The sequence below is a fragment of the Hypanus sabinus genome, chromosome 13 (genome assembly GCF_030144855.1).
Source record: "Hypanus sabinus isolate sHypSab1 chromosome 13, sHypSab1.hap1, whole genome shotgun sequence".
NCBI lineage: Eukaryota > Metazoa > Chordata > Chondrichthyes > Myliobatiformes > Dasyatidae > Hypanus > Hypanus sabinus.
Window position 1 is genome coordinate 110,495,917 of NC_082718.1, and position 15,312 is coordinate 110,511,228.

Here is a 15,312-nt window from a genome sequence, read left to right on the forward strand (position 1 = left end):
TTCATGAAGATAAGGATGAAGTACGTTACTGCAATCATCAAGGGATGGGACAGTACATACAATGTCTCTAGCCTCCAAATCCCATTAATAGTACTTACTGGATATGTGGCCAATAGGTCTATCAGTGGCTACCAGGATACTGCTTGTAAAATAGCAGCTTCGACTTGAACCAAAGCTATGGAGGGGCTGTTGTTATCCGGCGCACATCATACCACTGATGTACCACCTGTTCACTCTCTCTTTGCATCCCACTGTGTGGGATTGCTGTCAAAGTCTATTGAGACTGAACATTTCTGGATTGTAGTGTTTCTACTCTGGGAACTTGCCAGGCTGGCTTGTGAAAGATATTTTTATTGGTGATGACACAGGAATGCAAGAAACTGCACAGAATAAAGGACCCTGTCTTTATATCTGTCCCTACCATCAGTATCTACAGGAGGCGATGCTTCAGGAAGACAACACCCATTATCAAAGATCCCCACCATCCAAGCCATGCTATCTTCTCACAGCTACTATTAGGTACAGCAGCCTGAAGTCCTATACTGCCAGGTTCAAGAATAGTTACTTCCCTTCAGTCCTTAAGCCAACCTGCACAACCCAAATGATTGCCTCAGTATAACAACTCAATGACTACTCTGATCACTTTATATTATGATGGATTATTTTTGGTTCTAGTTGTCTTCTTTCTTACAAAGATTTGTGTAATGTATGTTTAATTTGTGTTTCTCCTGTGAATGTTGCTTATGTGATGCTATATTCCTGTGCTGCTGTTGCAAGTAGGCTTTCTATTATACCTGTGCACACACGGATTTGTGCTTAGGACAATAAGCTGAATTTGGACTTTGACAGGCAAGTTCTATAAAATTAAATGTGCGTGTCTATGTCTGTGCACTTCAATTTACTGACTCACACCCTTGAGTCACAGTATTTATGAGAGATTGGGATTTCTCTGATTGCCACATTCTTATCCAACACATTCCCAATTCCAGCATTATCAGCAAAATAACCTTGATGAATGTCTTCAAAGAATCACTACAAGCAACAAACAGAGGAATTATTGCCCAATTTCCCTCAGGATCAATAAAGTATGTCTGTCTGTCTGTCTTATTCAACTCTTTTCATCGGCAACACCTTCTATACCCAAAAACTTCTTGTTCGGATTGGAAGTATCTTATTGGCCAGTCTTAAAAGACACTCTGACTTTTAAATCAGAATTTCTTGTTGCACCACCTACCACCCATGGAAACTAGAATTGCTAATCATACAGTCAGATTCATGCTTCTTTTTGCTTTGATCTGTAATTTCTCAGGAGATGCTATTCCTCTTTCAGGTTGCCATTGACAACAGTGGTGGAATGGTTCACTTCTGAACAGGAATTTTACTGGTGCACCAAAACTAACATTGCACTGTAAATCACACATCTGTGCATTGTCGTGCTTTTAAGTGTGTCTTATGTCTATGGCATGGGGATGATTTCTTATTAAAAAGGTCCTGAATTTTCCTGGGCCACCCCACCAACCTCAAGCTGTAACTGGAATGAAACAGCATAGAGAAATCTGCGATGCTGATGCAGTAAAATCCTACCTTCTTTGAGAAAATCCCATTTAATTGATGAAGGCAGTCTGGGCAGGGGTATAACCTCCAATATATTTTCGAGAGATGATGAGGAACATAACCTGCCATCGCTGAGTAAATCCTTCCATTCATCACTTCACTGTTTTTTACACCATCAATTTTATCACCTTCACCTCTAACTTCCAACACTCAAATTCTCATGGACCATTTCTGACACTTTCCTCCTTCTTCCTGATTTCTGACAGAAAGTACCTGATCAAAGTATCTTTTGGTACTGTGGTGCTTTATGACTGTGACTCTCTGTCTCTATCTCAGAAAATAAACACTCCATTTATACTTCCTGTAGCCTCATTGACTCCCATACTTCATTCCATTATGTATCTTGTAAGGATGTCGTTCTTTCCCCTCAGTTTCCCTTTTTCTACCAAATCTGCTGTCAGGATGGGATTTTCCATTCCAGGTCATCTGAAACCTTCTCTTTTGTCAAGAAGAATAGCTTCCCTTCTGCTGTGGTTGATTGAGCCATTCTCCAATCTCCTGTGTTTCTTGTTCTTCTGCTCTCACCCCACCTCCTATCAGATAGAACAGTTCTCCAGGTCATCACCTGTCACCTCATGAACCTCTGTACCCAACACATCAACCTTTGGAATTTCCACCAGCTGCCATGAGACCCCAACACCAGCCACACGTTCTCCTCCCCACTCCTTTCTGTCTTCCATTTTGCTTCGCTGAGGATAAATCATTCCCCTCCTTCATGTGTTAGGGAACTTCCAAATGAGCTGGGGGCAAAAACTAACAGAAAAGATTGGCTATAATGGCATGGGACTCAATACTCTTCTGTCATCTGATCCAAGTAGGGGATTAGGGGTGTCATGGTAGTGTAGTGTAATGATTAGGATAACACTATTTCAGAACCAGTGACCCAGGTTCAATTCCTCCGCTGTCTGTAAGCAGATTGTACCAACAAAATACCTATTCAGTCAGGTAACATCTACGGAGACAAGCAGAATTAACACAAGAGGTTCTACAGATGCTAGAAATCCAGAGCAGCACATACAAAATGCTGGTGTTCCTCCACCACGTTTTGTGTGTTACTAAGCAGAGTTAACATTTATGATTGAAGTTTTAAAAATTAACTTCATGGTGTGATGGATCATGAAAGTGAATATTATCATCCAGGATGCCCATTACCCTGGCTATTCCATTTCTCTCTTCTACTTCTGGGAGAAGATACAGGAGCAAGAAAGCCCAGGTAACCAGACTCGAGAACAGTTTCTTCCCCACTGCAGACTTCTGACCCAATCACCTCTTTCACATCCCCTTCCCAGTGGTACTGCCAGGCATGTTCTTGAACCTGAATTTTTTGTCATCATCACTTGGGCATTTTTCTTTATATTACTTCAGTTTGCATTGCAATACTGTGAACCACCTCACTGCTTTGTTATCATCAGTGTACTTATTGTTCTATTTATCATTACCATGAGTTTACTCTGTGAGTTTCACATGAGTGCAATTTCATTGCACTCTGGTGAATGTGATAACAAACTAATCTGAATCTGAATGTTTGCCATTCTAGTTCCAGGTACATGGCATCTATAAGGTAGTCTGTGCAAAACTGGACAGTTTCTGAACAAGCTGTTTGTTAGAAATAGGGGAAAGATCAAGCAAGTTTTGGGAAAATTAAATCCAGTACACAGCTCGGCAGTGCTAAGCCATTTATTCTGCAAGCCCAACTAAACTATAACACAATCTTCTTCTTAATGATTCTCAAATGAATGTAATTAATTAGAGAATATTAACTAAAAAATTATAGCACAGCAGGAGTGCATTTTGTCCACTGTATCCTTTCAATTTATCTTCAGTTTTATATAGTTTAATTTAATTACTCTCCGAAACCACTCATTTAGCTTCTCAAAGAAAATTGAATAGAAATGAATGCTTTATTGAATTAACTAAGTTATTGACCCCAATCAAACGAGGGGGTTACCCTCCCCCTGTTTGAACCAAACTAGGCCAGAGAGCTTGTGTTTTCCTTTATCCTGATTTATTTCTTAAGAAACTTGCAGAAATGAACATTTAGTAACTACAATTGCCAGGATCCCTGTACTGATTTGAGAAATTTCCTCAGTGCTGTGTGTCATCCCTCACCCTCTCTCTCTCTCCCTCACTTTCTAACACTCTCTCCCTCACTTTCTAACACTCTCTCTCCCTTCCTCCATCTCCCTTCTTCTCTCTCTCTATCACTCTAGATATGGTTATTCGCAGGCAAGGATTCATCACATTAATTTCTTTGTTTCCCAGTACTTTGATTCACTCTCAGTGCTCTCAAGGCCTAAAATGTCTTGGTTCAAGAGAGCCCCATTCTTCCTCCACTGATCTACCCTTGGCAAACTGGATTGTAAATAACCCAACAAACCTCCACAACAAAACATGCTCGTGAGGTGAGATCTGCTACTGTGTTTATAAAATATACAAATTTCTTTCTAATACAAGTCACCACAGTTCATCAGGTAACAAAGGAAAGAAATGGTTAACTGTGATCTGAAAAGAGCAGGAAACAAGCTGGTAATGTCTCGTCACATTAAATATGTTGATTGTCCCAGATGCTCATTTAAAAAACTCGGCAGTCCTGGACTCTAAACAGCAGCCCAAAATCAATTCAGATTTTGAGGAAGATGTGAAAGAGCAAGGCAGTGACTATGTTCTCAACCAGAGCAAGGTAGTTTTACATCCTGATAACCACTAACTGGCAAATGTGGTGTGATCCAGATGGGTGGGTGTTAATTTAAATTAAGAAATACATGCTTTCTCTCAGTTTGCGCCTTCTCTCCCCCCCCCCCCCCCCCGCCTTCTCCTTTGTACAAGGCAGGCCAGCTCTTGTTTGATTTCCCCCTCACATTCATTCCAACCAATCACAGGCTCCTCTTTTCTCTGCATCTCAGCCCCAGCTTTGACAGTCCAAGCACAGCACTAAAAGCAGTAGCAAAGGGCAAAGTCCAGCTCCTGCACACCACAAAGCCCACAAGCCACACTGATAGCTCCTTCCACATTGTGGCAAACTCCAGGCAGCCATCGACTCCGGTGACACTTCACTTCCTAAAGTTTGCTTCCTAGCATAATCATGCTGTACAGTTACTGGCACCCCCAGCTGTATCCAGAGAACTTTACTCTAGAAGCTAGAAGCACTCAGAAAGCTAATAGCTGCAGAATAGTAAAAGAAGCCACCCAAGGGGTGGGAAGGAGTACTGGCTGGGGAAGGAGAGAACACAGCCATGTCCCAATAGCATTTACCAACAAGATCATCTGGGAGCATAATCTTCAGGAACACCTGTTAGGTTTCTCAGTTTGAGGGCCACATCTACAATCTTAACAAAAGAGTCAATCATTTTTCTCATCTCAGGAGTATAGGGATCATATTCCAGTTTCCTGAGGCCGGAACGTTTGAAGTTCCCATCCTTTTGGCTCTCCACACAGAGCAGTCTGTCATCAGAGACACTGAGGCCCAGGATTGACACCATCTTTTTCAGCTGGTTAAACAGATCGTGCTTCAGGTCTTCATAATGGACCACAAGGACTTCTTTGCCATACTTTAACCAGTCGAGAGTGTGGGATGCCCACCAAGGTGCGTAGTTCCTCACAAACTCAGGCCACTCTGTTGAACAAACAGAAACATCAGATATTAAAATTTCCAACACTTCAACAGGTGATGCCTCAAGGAGACAGTGTCCATCATTAAGGACCCCACCACCCAGGACATACAGAAACCTGAAGACACACACTCAGTGCTTTAGAACAGCTTCTTCCCTGCTTCCATTCTATTTCTGAATGGACCATGAACCAATAAACACTACTTCACTCTATGTATTTATTTTTATTTTATTGAGATACAGCATGCAATAGGCCCTTCTAGCCACTTCAGCTGTGCTGTCCAGCAATTCCCCGATTTAATCCTAGCCTAATCATAAAACAATTTACAAAGACCAATTAGCCAACTGACTAGTATGTCTCTGGACTGTGGGAGGAAATGAGAGCACTGAGAGGAAACCCACGCTGTCACTGGGAGAACGTGCAAACTCCTTAGAGACAGTGGTAGCAATTGAACCCAGGTCGTTTGTATTGTAAAGTGTTGTGCTATTATACTACTATGCCGCTCCAATTTTTAAAGTATTTCTTATTGTAAATTATAGTAGCCTTTTATGCATTGCATTGTACTACTCTGCAAAATAACAAATTTCAAGACATTCTCTTAGTGGCCACTTCATTAGATACACCTGCTCGTTAATACAAATGATCTTGTTCAGACTAAACATCACAATAGGGAAGAAGTGAATTTGAACGTGGAATATTTTATTGGTGTCAGACAGGGATGACAGCAGAGCAGAGGTGGCTGGAGTTTCTTGGAATAGTTCACAAGGCGCAGGATAGATACGTCCCACAGAAGAAGATCTCAAATGGCAGGGTCAACAACTGTGGCTGACAAGGGAAGTTAAGGACTCCCTAAAAGCCAAGGAAAGGACATATAAGGTAGTGAAAATGAATGGGAAGTTGGATGACTGGGAAACTTTTAAAATCCAACAAAAGGCAAATAAAAAACGATATGAGAAGGAAAAACAATGGAAGAAGGGAAAACTAACCAACAATATAACACAGGACACTAAAAGATTTTTCAATTATATAAACAGTAAATGTGAGGTGAGAGTTGATATTGGACCACTGAGGTAGTAATGGGTGACAAAGAAATGGCAGACGAACTTAATAGGTACTTTGCATCTGTCTTCACTGTGGAAGATGCCAGCAGTTTACCAGATGTTACTGAACGTCAGGGAGCAGGAGTGAGTACCATTGCTATTACAAAGAAAAAAGTGCTAGGCAAACTGAAAGGTCTTAAGGTGGATAAGCCATCTTATGGACTACATCCCAGAGTTCTGAGAGAGGTTGCTGAAGTGATAACGGGTGCATTGGTCATGATCTTTCAAGAATCACTTGATTCTGGCATGGTCCCAGAGGACTGGAAAATTACAAGTGTTACTCCACTCTTTAAGAAGGGAAGAAGGCAAAAGAAAGGAAATTATGGGCCAGTTAGCCTAACCTCAGTGGTTGGGAAGGTGTTGGAGTCTATTATTAAGCATGAGGTTACAGGGTATTTGAATGATAAAATAAGTCAAAATCAGCATGGTTTCTGTAAAGGGAAATCTTGCCTGACAAATCCATTAGAGTTCTTTGAGGAAGTAACAAGCAGGGTGGACAAAGGAGAGGCAGTGGATGTCATTTACTTGGATTTGCAGAAGGCATTTGCTAAGGTGCCAAACATGAGGCTGCTTAACAAGATAAAATCCTTTGGCATCACAGGAAAGATAATGGCATGGATAGAGGAATGGCTGACAGGCAGGAGGGAGCAAGTGGGAATAAAAGGGGCCTTTTCTGGTTGGTAGCCAGTGACTAGCGTTGTTCTTCACAGGTCAGTATTAAGACCGCTACTTTTCACATTGTTTATCAATGGCTGTGGATGATACGAAGATAGGTGGAGGGGTAGGTAGTGCTGAGGAAGCAATGCGATTGCAGGAAGATGTAGACAAATTGGAAGAATAGGCAAAAAAGAGGCCGATGGAACACAGTGTTGAGAAACGTACAATAATGCTCTTTGGTAAAAGCAACGATAGTGCAAACTATTATCTAAATGGGGAGAGGGTTCAAACATCAGAGTTGCAGAGGGACTTAGGAGTCCTCATGCAAGACTCCCAGGAGGTTGAGTCTGTGGCAAAGAAGTCAAATCCAATGTTGGCATTTATTTCAAGGGGAATAGAATACAAAAGCAAGGAGATAATGCTGAGGCTTTATAAGACACTAGTCAGGTCGCACTTGAAGTATTGTCAACAGTTTTCTCAGAAAGGATGAGTTCTTATTGGAGAGAATCCAGAGGAGGTTCACGAGGATGATTCTGGGAATGAAGGGGTTAACATATGAGGAGCATTTGGTGACTTTGGGCCTGTACTCACTGGAATTTAGAAGAATGCGGAGGTGGGGGGGGGGGGAAGGATCTCATTCAAATCTACTGAAAGTTGAAAGGACTAGATAGGGTTGATGTGGAGAGGATGTTTCCTATGGTGGGGGAATCCAGAACTAGAGGGCACAGCCACAAAATTGAGAGGTGACCTTTTAGAACAGAGGTAATTTGGATTTTTTTTTTTGCCAGAGCGTAGTGAACCTGTCAAATTCTCTGCCACAAGCTATGGTAGCTATGGTGAAGGCCAAGTCCATGGGTATAAGTAAGACATAAGTTGATACTTTCCTGATCAGTCAGGGCATCAAAGGATAATGGCGAGAGTGCAGGTGTATGGGATTGAGTGGGATCTGGGATTAACCATGATGGAATGGCAGAGCAGACTCAATGGGCTGAATGGCCTAATTCTGCTCCTATGTCATATAGTCTTATGGGGTGGTTTGAGAATCTCAGAAACTGCTGATCACCTGGGATTTTCATGCACGCCAGCCTCTCGAGTTTACAGGGAATGCTGCAAAAAAAAATTATCAAGCAGCTGTCTGTGTGTGAAAACGCCTAATAATGAGAGAGGTCTGAGGAGAATGGCCACGCTGACAGGAAGGCAACAGTAACTCAAATAACCACTTATTACAACAGTGGTGTGTGGAAGAATATCTCTGAATGCACAAACGTGTTGCACATTGATGGGCTACAGCAGCAGAAGACTAAAAACATACAGAAATACACTCAATGGCACTTTATCAGGTTCAGAAGACACCTATTAAAGTGGCTGCTGAGTGTATGTCAGTGATAACGAACCTGAAACTGATTCTGATTCAGATTCGGAATGGATCCATTTGACTTTGTGGAGATTCCCTCTGACTGTTACTCCAATCTCATCTTTGTAAGTGTTCTTCTCCTTGAATAGAGGACTTTTTCACTTCTGGTGTGTTGCAGTTCAATTTTAACATTGATAAATAATATTAGACGATCAGTCCAATTTTTCAAATGTCAACCATTCAATGGCTTGTTCACCCACAACAGTTATCTTAAATTGACATCCTTAGTTGTTTCTCTCTTTCTCCATTCCCCGTTCTGGATCTCCTCTTACTCTTTCTCCTCTCCTCACTTGTTCTTCACCATCTGGTGCTCCTCCTCCTTCCCTTTCTCCTATGTTCAACACTCCTTTCCTGATTCCTTCTTCTTCAGTCCTTTACCTTTTCCACCCATCACCTCCCAGCTTCCCACTTCATTCCACTCTCCCCCACCTACGGACCTTCCCACTCACCTGTTCTGACCTATTACCTGTTGGTTTGTATTGCTTTTTCTCCCCCCATGTTCTTATTCTGCCTTCTTCGCAATTACTTTCTAGAAGGATCTCAGCCTGAATCTCATTGACTGTTTATTTCTCTCCATGGATGCTGCCTGATCTGTTGAGTTCCTCCAGCATTTTGTGTGTATTACCCTTAATTATTGACCTATTTGCTAAGAGACACATGTCCTTCCTTTTCAGGTAACCTACCCTCATTCTTGCTTTACTCTTCAACCTCCCCAGCATTTCTTTTCTTCTACAGCTCTTGGCTCCCTTATACCTCTGCAGTCTAGAGTGACAAAACTGGCAAGTTGTCAAGTTACTAAACATCTGGCAACACACTTGGCTAAATCCACTTGATTAATACACATCATGAAGAAATGCAGGTCCATTTCATGCTATTGAACCGTACACTGAATTCTGCCATGAATAATCTCAAGCCCAGCTGTGAAAGGAGGAGGGTTGACCATGGGACTAGTAACCCCATCAATTAAAAACCAAAGCTACAGAAACTTTAACAGAAGCTTCAAAGACATCCTCAGAGAGGAAGGATCTTCAAAGATGAACTAAACCCGAGGACAACTTGAAAGTCTGGCTCAAGATAGAGGACCCCCAAATCCTAAGAACTTTCTACAGGAGCACAATTGAGAGCATCCTGACTGGCTGTATCACTGCCTGGTATGAGAACTGTATTTCCTTTAATTGCAGGACTCTGCAGAGAGTAGTGCGGATAGCCCAGTGCATCTGTAGATGTGAACTTCCCATGATTCAGGACATTTACAAAGACAGGTGTGAAAAAAAGGGCCCGAAGGATCACTGGGGACCTGAGTCACCTCAACCACAATCTTTCACCTGCTACCATCTGGGAAATGCTACCACAGCATAAAAGCCAGGACCAACAGATTCCGGGACAGCTTCTTCCAGTATGCCATCATACTGCTTAACTCATGCTAACACAACTGTATTTCTATGTGATATTGACTATCCTGTTGTACATACTATTGATTATAATTTACTATAAATTGCACATTGCACATTTAGACGGAAACATAACGTAAAGTTTTACTTCATGTATGTGAAGGATGTAAGAAATAAAGTCAATCAATTCAGTTCAGAAGAACCAATGACAGCATTTGCTGTCCACCTATACAGAGATCCCAATTGTTCAGCATTTGGTACTCCATTCTGTACACACCTTCCACCCACTGCTGCTTTCCAGTTTACCCAGTTCACACAAATATTTGTATGATACTGTGAAACATCTAAAAAGGTAAATTAAAATGTGTTTTGTTTATTAATAGAAATTACCATAAGACCATAAGATACAGGAGCATAGAGTTATAGAGAAGTACAGTACAGAAACAGGCCCTTCAGTCCATTTAGTCCATGTTGAAACCATTTAACCTGCTACTCCCATGGATCTCTGCCAGAACCATGGCCCTCCATTCTCCTACTATCCATGTACCTACTCCAAACTTCTCATAAACGTTGAAATCGAGATTGCATGCACCACTTGTGTTTGCAGCTCATTCCATGCTCTCATGACCCTCTGAGTGAAGTTTCCCCTCATGTATCCTTTAAACTTCTCACTTTTCACCCTTAACCCCGACCTCTGTAGTCCTACCCAACCTCAGTGAAAAAAGCCTATTTATACCCTATGTAAACACATCATAATTTTGTATACCTCTATCAAATCTCCTCAATATCTTCTACGTTCTAAAGAATGCATTCCTAACCTATTGAATCTTTCTTTAGAACTCAACTCCTCCAGACCAGGCAACATCCTTGTCAATTTTCTCTATACTCTTTCAACTTTGTTGACAGTTTTCCTGTAGGTAGGTGGCCAAAACTGCACACAATAATCCAAATTAGGTCTTAACAATGCCTTATACAATTTCAACATAACATCCCATCTCCTGAGCTCAACATATTGATTTATGAAGGCCAATGTGCCAGAAACATTTTGTATGACCTGTGACTCCACTTTCAACAAATCATGGACCTGTATTGCCAGATTCCATTGATCTACCACACAACCAGTGCCCATTCACTGTGTAAACCTATTCTGGCTGAGCCTACCAGTGCAAAATCTCACAGATGTCTGTGTTAAATTTTATCTGCCATTTTTCCAGCTGATGCAGATCCCTCTGCAAGCCTTGATAGCCTTCCTCACTGTCCAGGTCACCCCCTACCCTGGTGTCATCTGCAAATTTGCTGATCCAGTTAACCACATTATCTTCCAGACCATTTATATAGATAATAAACAACAAAGAACCCAGCACCGATCCCTGTGGCCTCCTACTAGTTCCAGGCCTTGAATCAGAAAGCAAAATCCTCTACTACCACTCTCTGGTTTCTCTCACAAAGCAAATGTCTAATTCAATTTACTACCTCATCCTGAATACTGAGTGACTGAATCTTCTTGACCAGCCTCCAGTGTGAAATTTTGTCATTTGGCTTACCAAATCTGCTCCACCATTTCATCAGGACTGATCTATTATCCCTCTTAACCCCATTCTCCTATCTTCTCTCCGTAACATTTGATGCCCTAGTTAGTCAAGAACCTATTAACCTCTGATTCAAATGTACCCAAAAACTTGGCCTCCATAGCCATCTGTGGCAATAAACTCCACACACAGATGCACCATCCTATGGCTAAAAAGATTCTTCCTCATCTCTTGTCTAAAGGGATAGCCTTTTATTCAGCCTTTTGTTCTGAGACTTTTCCCCCTCTCCTCTACATTACACCCACAACTCAGAAAATCCACCAGTCTGTCACCATCAGAGCTCCAAATGTACTGGATTATCAGAGATTATTGTAAAAGGGATAAATTTGGGGGAAGAATAAAATAATCTCACCTCCTACTACAGAATAAATCCTAGTGGTGACCAGAATTGATGCAAATACTTCAGATCAAAGGACAAGGGGTAACACTGTAAGAGTGTGGCCTCTATGTTTAGTAATGAACAGTTTGAATTTTTACAGTTATCCATTAGTTAACTTTGTCCATAAGTTGAAAAATAAACAGAAATTATTTGAAATGATAACTAAACCTCTACAGTGTTGTAATGTACGGCATCAAAAACACATCAGACTGATACGAAGGAACAATTTCATGAAGTGGAAAGAGCACGTGTGTCAGATTGTTGATTTTAATATGCTCGTTAATATAAATACTTAATCAGCCACACATGGCAAAAACTCAATACATAAATGCTTGCAGACATGGTCAAGACCTGTAGGTATTGTTCAGACCAAACTAGAATGGGGAAGAAACATAATTCTAAGTGATGTTGACCATAAAATGATTGTTGGTGCCAGATAGGGTGGTTTGAGTATTTCAGAAACAGTACCTCAGATTGCCAGCAGGCGGTGTGGCACACAGCAGCAGCAGCAGCCTTTCGGATCTGGTGCTACCTTAATTTAGTTTTTAAATATAATTTTAAGGCACAGTTAAGGTTTAGGGAATGGATAACAAAGCGACTATCTACCATCACCAGATCCTGCTACAATGCAGAGATCTCCCAAAAACAAACCTTCATGAAAATCTGCTGGTTAGATTGTGTGACCTCGGCTTGCTGAGGGAATTGGGCCTGCAGTCCTCGGAGTCGCCTCATGCCGGTGGTCGGAGGTGAAGACGTCGTAAGCGGTGTGCGAGGAAGCGGAAGGGAGGCGAGCAGGCAGGAGTCCATGCCAGGAAAAAAGCAAGGCCTAGTCGGCTGGCTCTCCTGTCCATTCTGCTCTCCAATGGACATTAAACTGGACTACATCTGTGGCAATGAAATACTCGGCAGGAGTACAGAAACAGATGGAATCCCAGACGCTGCCATTCAGCTGTTTATTTATGTAACAGATTTGCCCTCAACCTATTGGACTACCAACCTACTGCCCTCTGCTGTGCCTATTGTCTTGTTTATTATTTATTTTAATGCCTGCACTGTTTTGTGTACTTCTGCAGTCCTGGGTAGGTCTGTAATCTAGTGTAGTTTTTGTGTTGGTTTACATAGTTCAGTGTAGTTCTTGCATTGTTCTTGTAGCACCATGGTCCTGAAAAACGTTGTCTCATTTTTACTATGTACTGTACCAGCAGTTATGGTCGAAATGACAATAAAAAGTGACGACGTGACCTGAACTGCTGATCTGTAATTTTCACACAAAACAGCTGGTAGAGTTTTCAGAGTGGTGCAGAAAACAGAAATAAAAACAGCCGGTGAGCTGAAGTTCTGTTGGCGAAAATGTGTTGTTAATGAGAGAGGTCAAAGGAGAATGGCCAGACTGGTTCAAGCTGACAGGAATGCAACAATAACTCAAATAACCTTGCATGACAACAGTGGTGTGTAGAAGACCATCTCTGGATGCACAAAATATTGAACCTTGAAGCAGATGGGCTAGAGAAGCAGAAGACCATGAACACACACTTAGGGACCACTTTGTTAGGTACAGTAGGAACTTAATAAAGTGCTCACTGAGTATAAGTTGGGTGTTCGTAATCCAGGGAAAGTATGTATACAACCACAGAGAGAGAATTAAAAATAGCCATTTCTTCTTTTCTAAACCAAAATTGCCAGCAAACATTTCTCAACGTGGTGTCGCAGCTGACTGACTCAGAGCAGGCTGGGACAGAGTCAGTGTTGCTTCTTGCTCTATGATCACATGTACCAGAGCAGATGCCTGATTAAGCAGCAAACTCCCCACTGAATCATCAGAGATAGAAGCTGTTTCATTACCAGATTCAGGGCAATTCACCTTGTGTAATCATAGCACATAAAGCTTTGCTTTACAATGGCCCTGAGGAGAACATAAAACTAATGCCATGGAACAGTGTGACAATTTTACAGACACTTCAATCATGTCAAAGGAAACAGCTGGGGCAACATAGCTGGAGCTGTAGGACAAGGCAGGGGTTTTAGTCAAGTCTGCAAGATTACTAGAGTATACGTACCAGAACATCCCTGCCCTTGCAATAGAATTTCAAGAACAATTAAACTATGCTTAATGTTAATTAACTAATTCAGACCCATCAATTTAATAGTTTCCATCACAGCTTGGGATCTTCCAACACTTCTTAGTTCTTTGAAAGGGAGAATATAACTGCAGCTGTGAAGATCCTGTGATCCTGTCTCAGAGGCTAGTGTTAGGCCGTCTTTAAAGAGGGTGAACCATCGCAAGGCGGAAGGCCCCAATGGAGTACCTGGTAAGGCTCTGAAAACTTGTGCCAGCCAATTCACGGGAGAATTCAAGGACATTTTCAACCTTTCACTGATACAGGCAGAAGTTCCCACTTGCTTCAAAAAAGCAACATTTATACCAGTGTCTAAGAAGAGTAATGTGAGCTGCCTTAATGACTACCGCTTGGTAGCACTCACATCTACAGTGATAAAATGATTTGAGAGGTTGGTCACAACTAGACTGAACTTCTGCCTCAGCAAGGACCTGGGCCCATTGCAATTTGCCTATCACCACAATAGGTCAATGGCAGGCACAATCTCAATGGTTCTTCACATGGCCTTAGACCACCTGGACAATACAGACACCTACATCAGGATGCTGTTCATTGACTATAGCTCAGCATTTAATACCATCATTCCCATAATCCTGATTGAAAAGTTACAAGACCTGGGCCTCTGTACTTTCCTCTGCAATTGATTCCTCAACTTCCTAACTGGAAGACCACAATCTGTGCGGATTGGTGATAATATCTCCTCCTCGCTGATGATCAACACTGATACACCACAGGGGTGTGTGCTTAGCCCACTGTTCTACTCTTTCTATACTCGTGACTGCGTGGCCAGGCATAACTCAAATACTATCTATAAATTTGCTGATGATACAAACATTGTTGGTGGAATCTCAGATGGAGAAAAGAGGACGTACAGGAGTGAGATATACCAACTAGTGGAGAGGTGTCGCAGCAACAGCCTTGCACTCAATGTCAGTAAGATGAAAGAGCTGATTGTGGACTTCAGGAAGGGTAAGATGAAGGAACACATACCAACCCTCATAGAGGGATCAGAAGTGGAGAGAGTGAGCAGTTTCAAGTTCCTGGATGTCAAGATCTCAGATGACCTAACCTGGTTCCAACATATTGATGCAGCTATAAAGAAGGCACACAGTGACTATGCTTCATTAGGAGTTTGAAGAGATTTGTCATGTCAACAAAACAGTTAAAAACTTCTATAGATGTACTGTGGAGAACATTCTAACAGACCACATCACTGTCTGGTATGGGGGAACGGGGGTTACTGCACAGGACCGAAAGAAGCTGCAGAGGGTTATAAGTTTAGTTGGCTCCATCTTGGGCACTAGCCTACAAACTACACAGGACATCTTTAAGGAGCGGTGTCTCAGAAAGGCAGTGTCCATTATTAAGGACCTTCAGCACCCAGGGCTTGCACTTTTCTCACTGTTACCATCAGGTAGGAGGTACAGAAGCCTGAAGACACA

At 41.9% G+C, this 15,312-nt stretch overlaps 1 protein-coding gene across 10 annotated transcripts in view; it reads right to left on the minus strand.

Annotated features, from left to right (window-relative positions):
* Positions 1–3,262: 3,262 nt before the first annotated feature.
* Positions 3,263–15,312, minus strand: part of LOC132404288 (sialate:O-sulfotransferase 2-like) — a 530,890-nt gene continuing 518,840 nt past the window's right edge. For 5 of the 10 annotated variants that reach the window (XM_059988464.1, XM_059988460.1, XM_059988463.1 and 2 more), the window contains one exon: positions 3,263–5,227. In XM_059988464.1, the coding sequence (XP_059844447.1) occupies positions 4,875–5,227 (353 nt within the window). In that variant the 3' untranslated portion in view covers positions 3,263–4,874. The remainder of the gene's footprint in view (positions 5,228–15,312) is intronic. The other 5 variants (XR_009515484.1, XR_009515487.1, XR_009515486.1 and 2 more) reach the window with 2 other exon arrangements.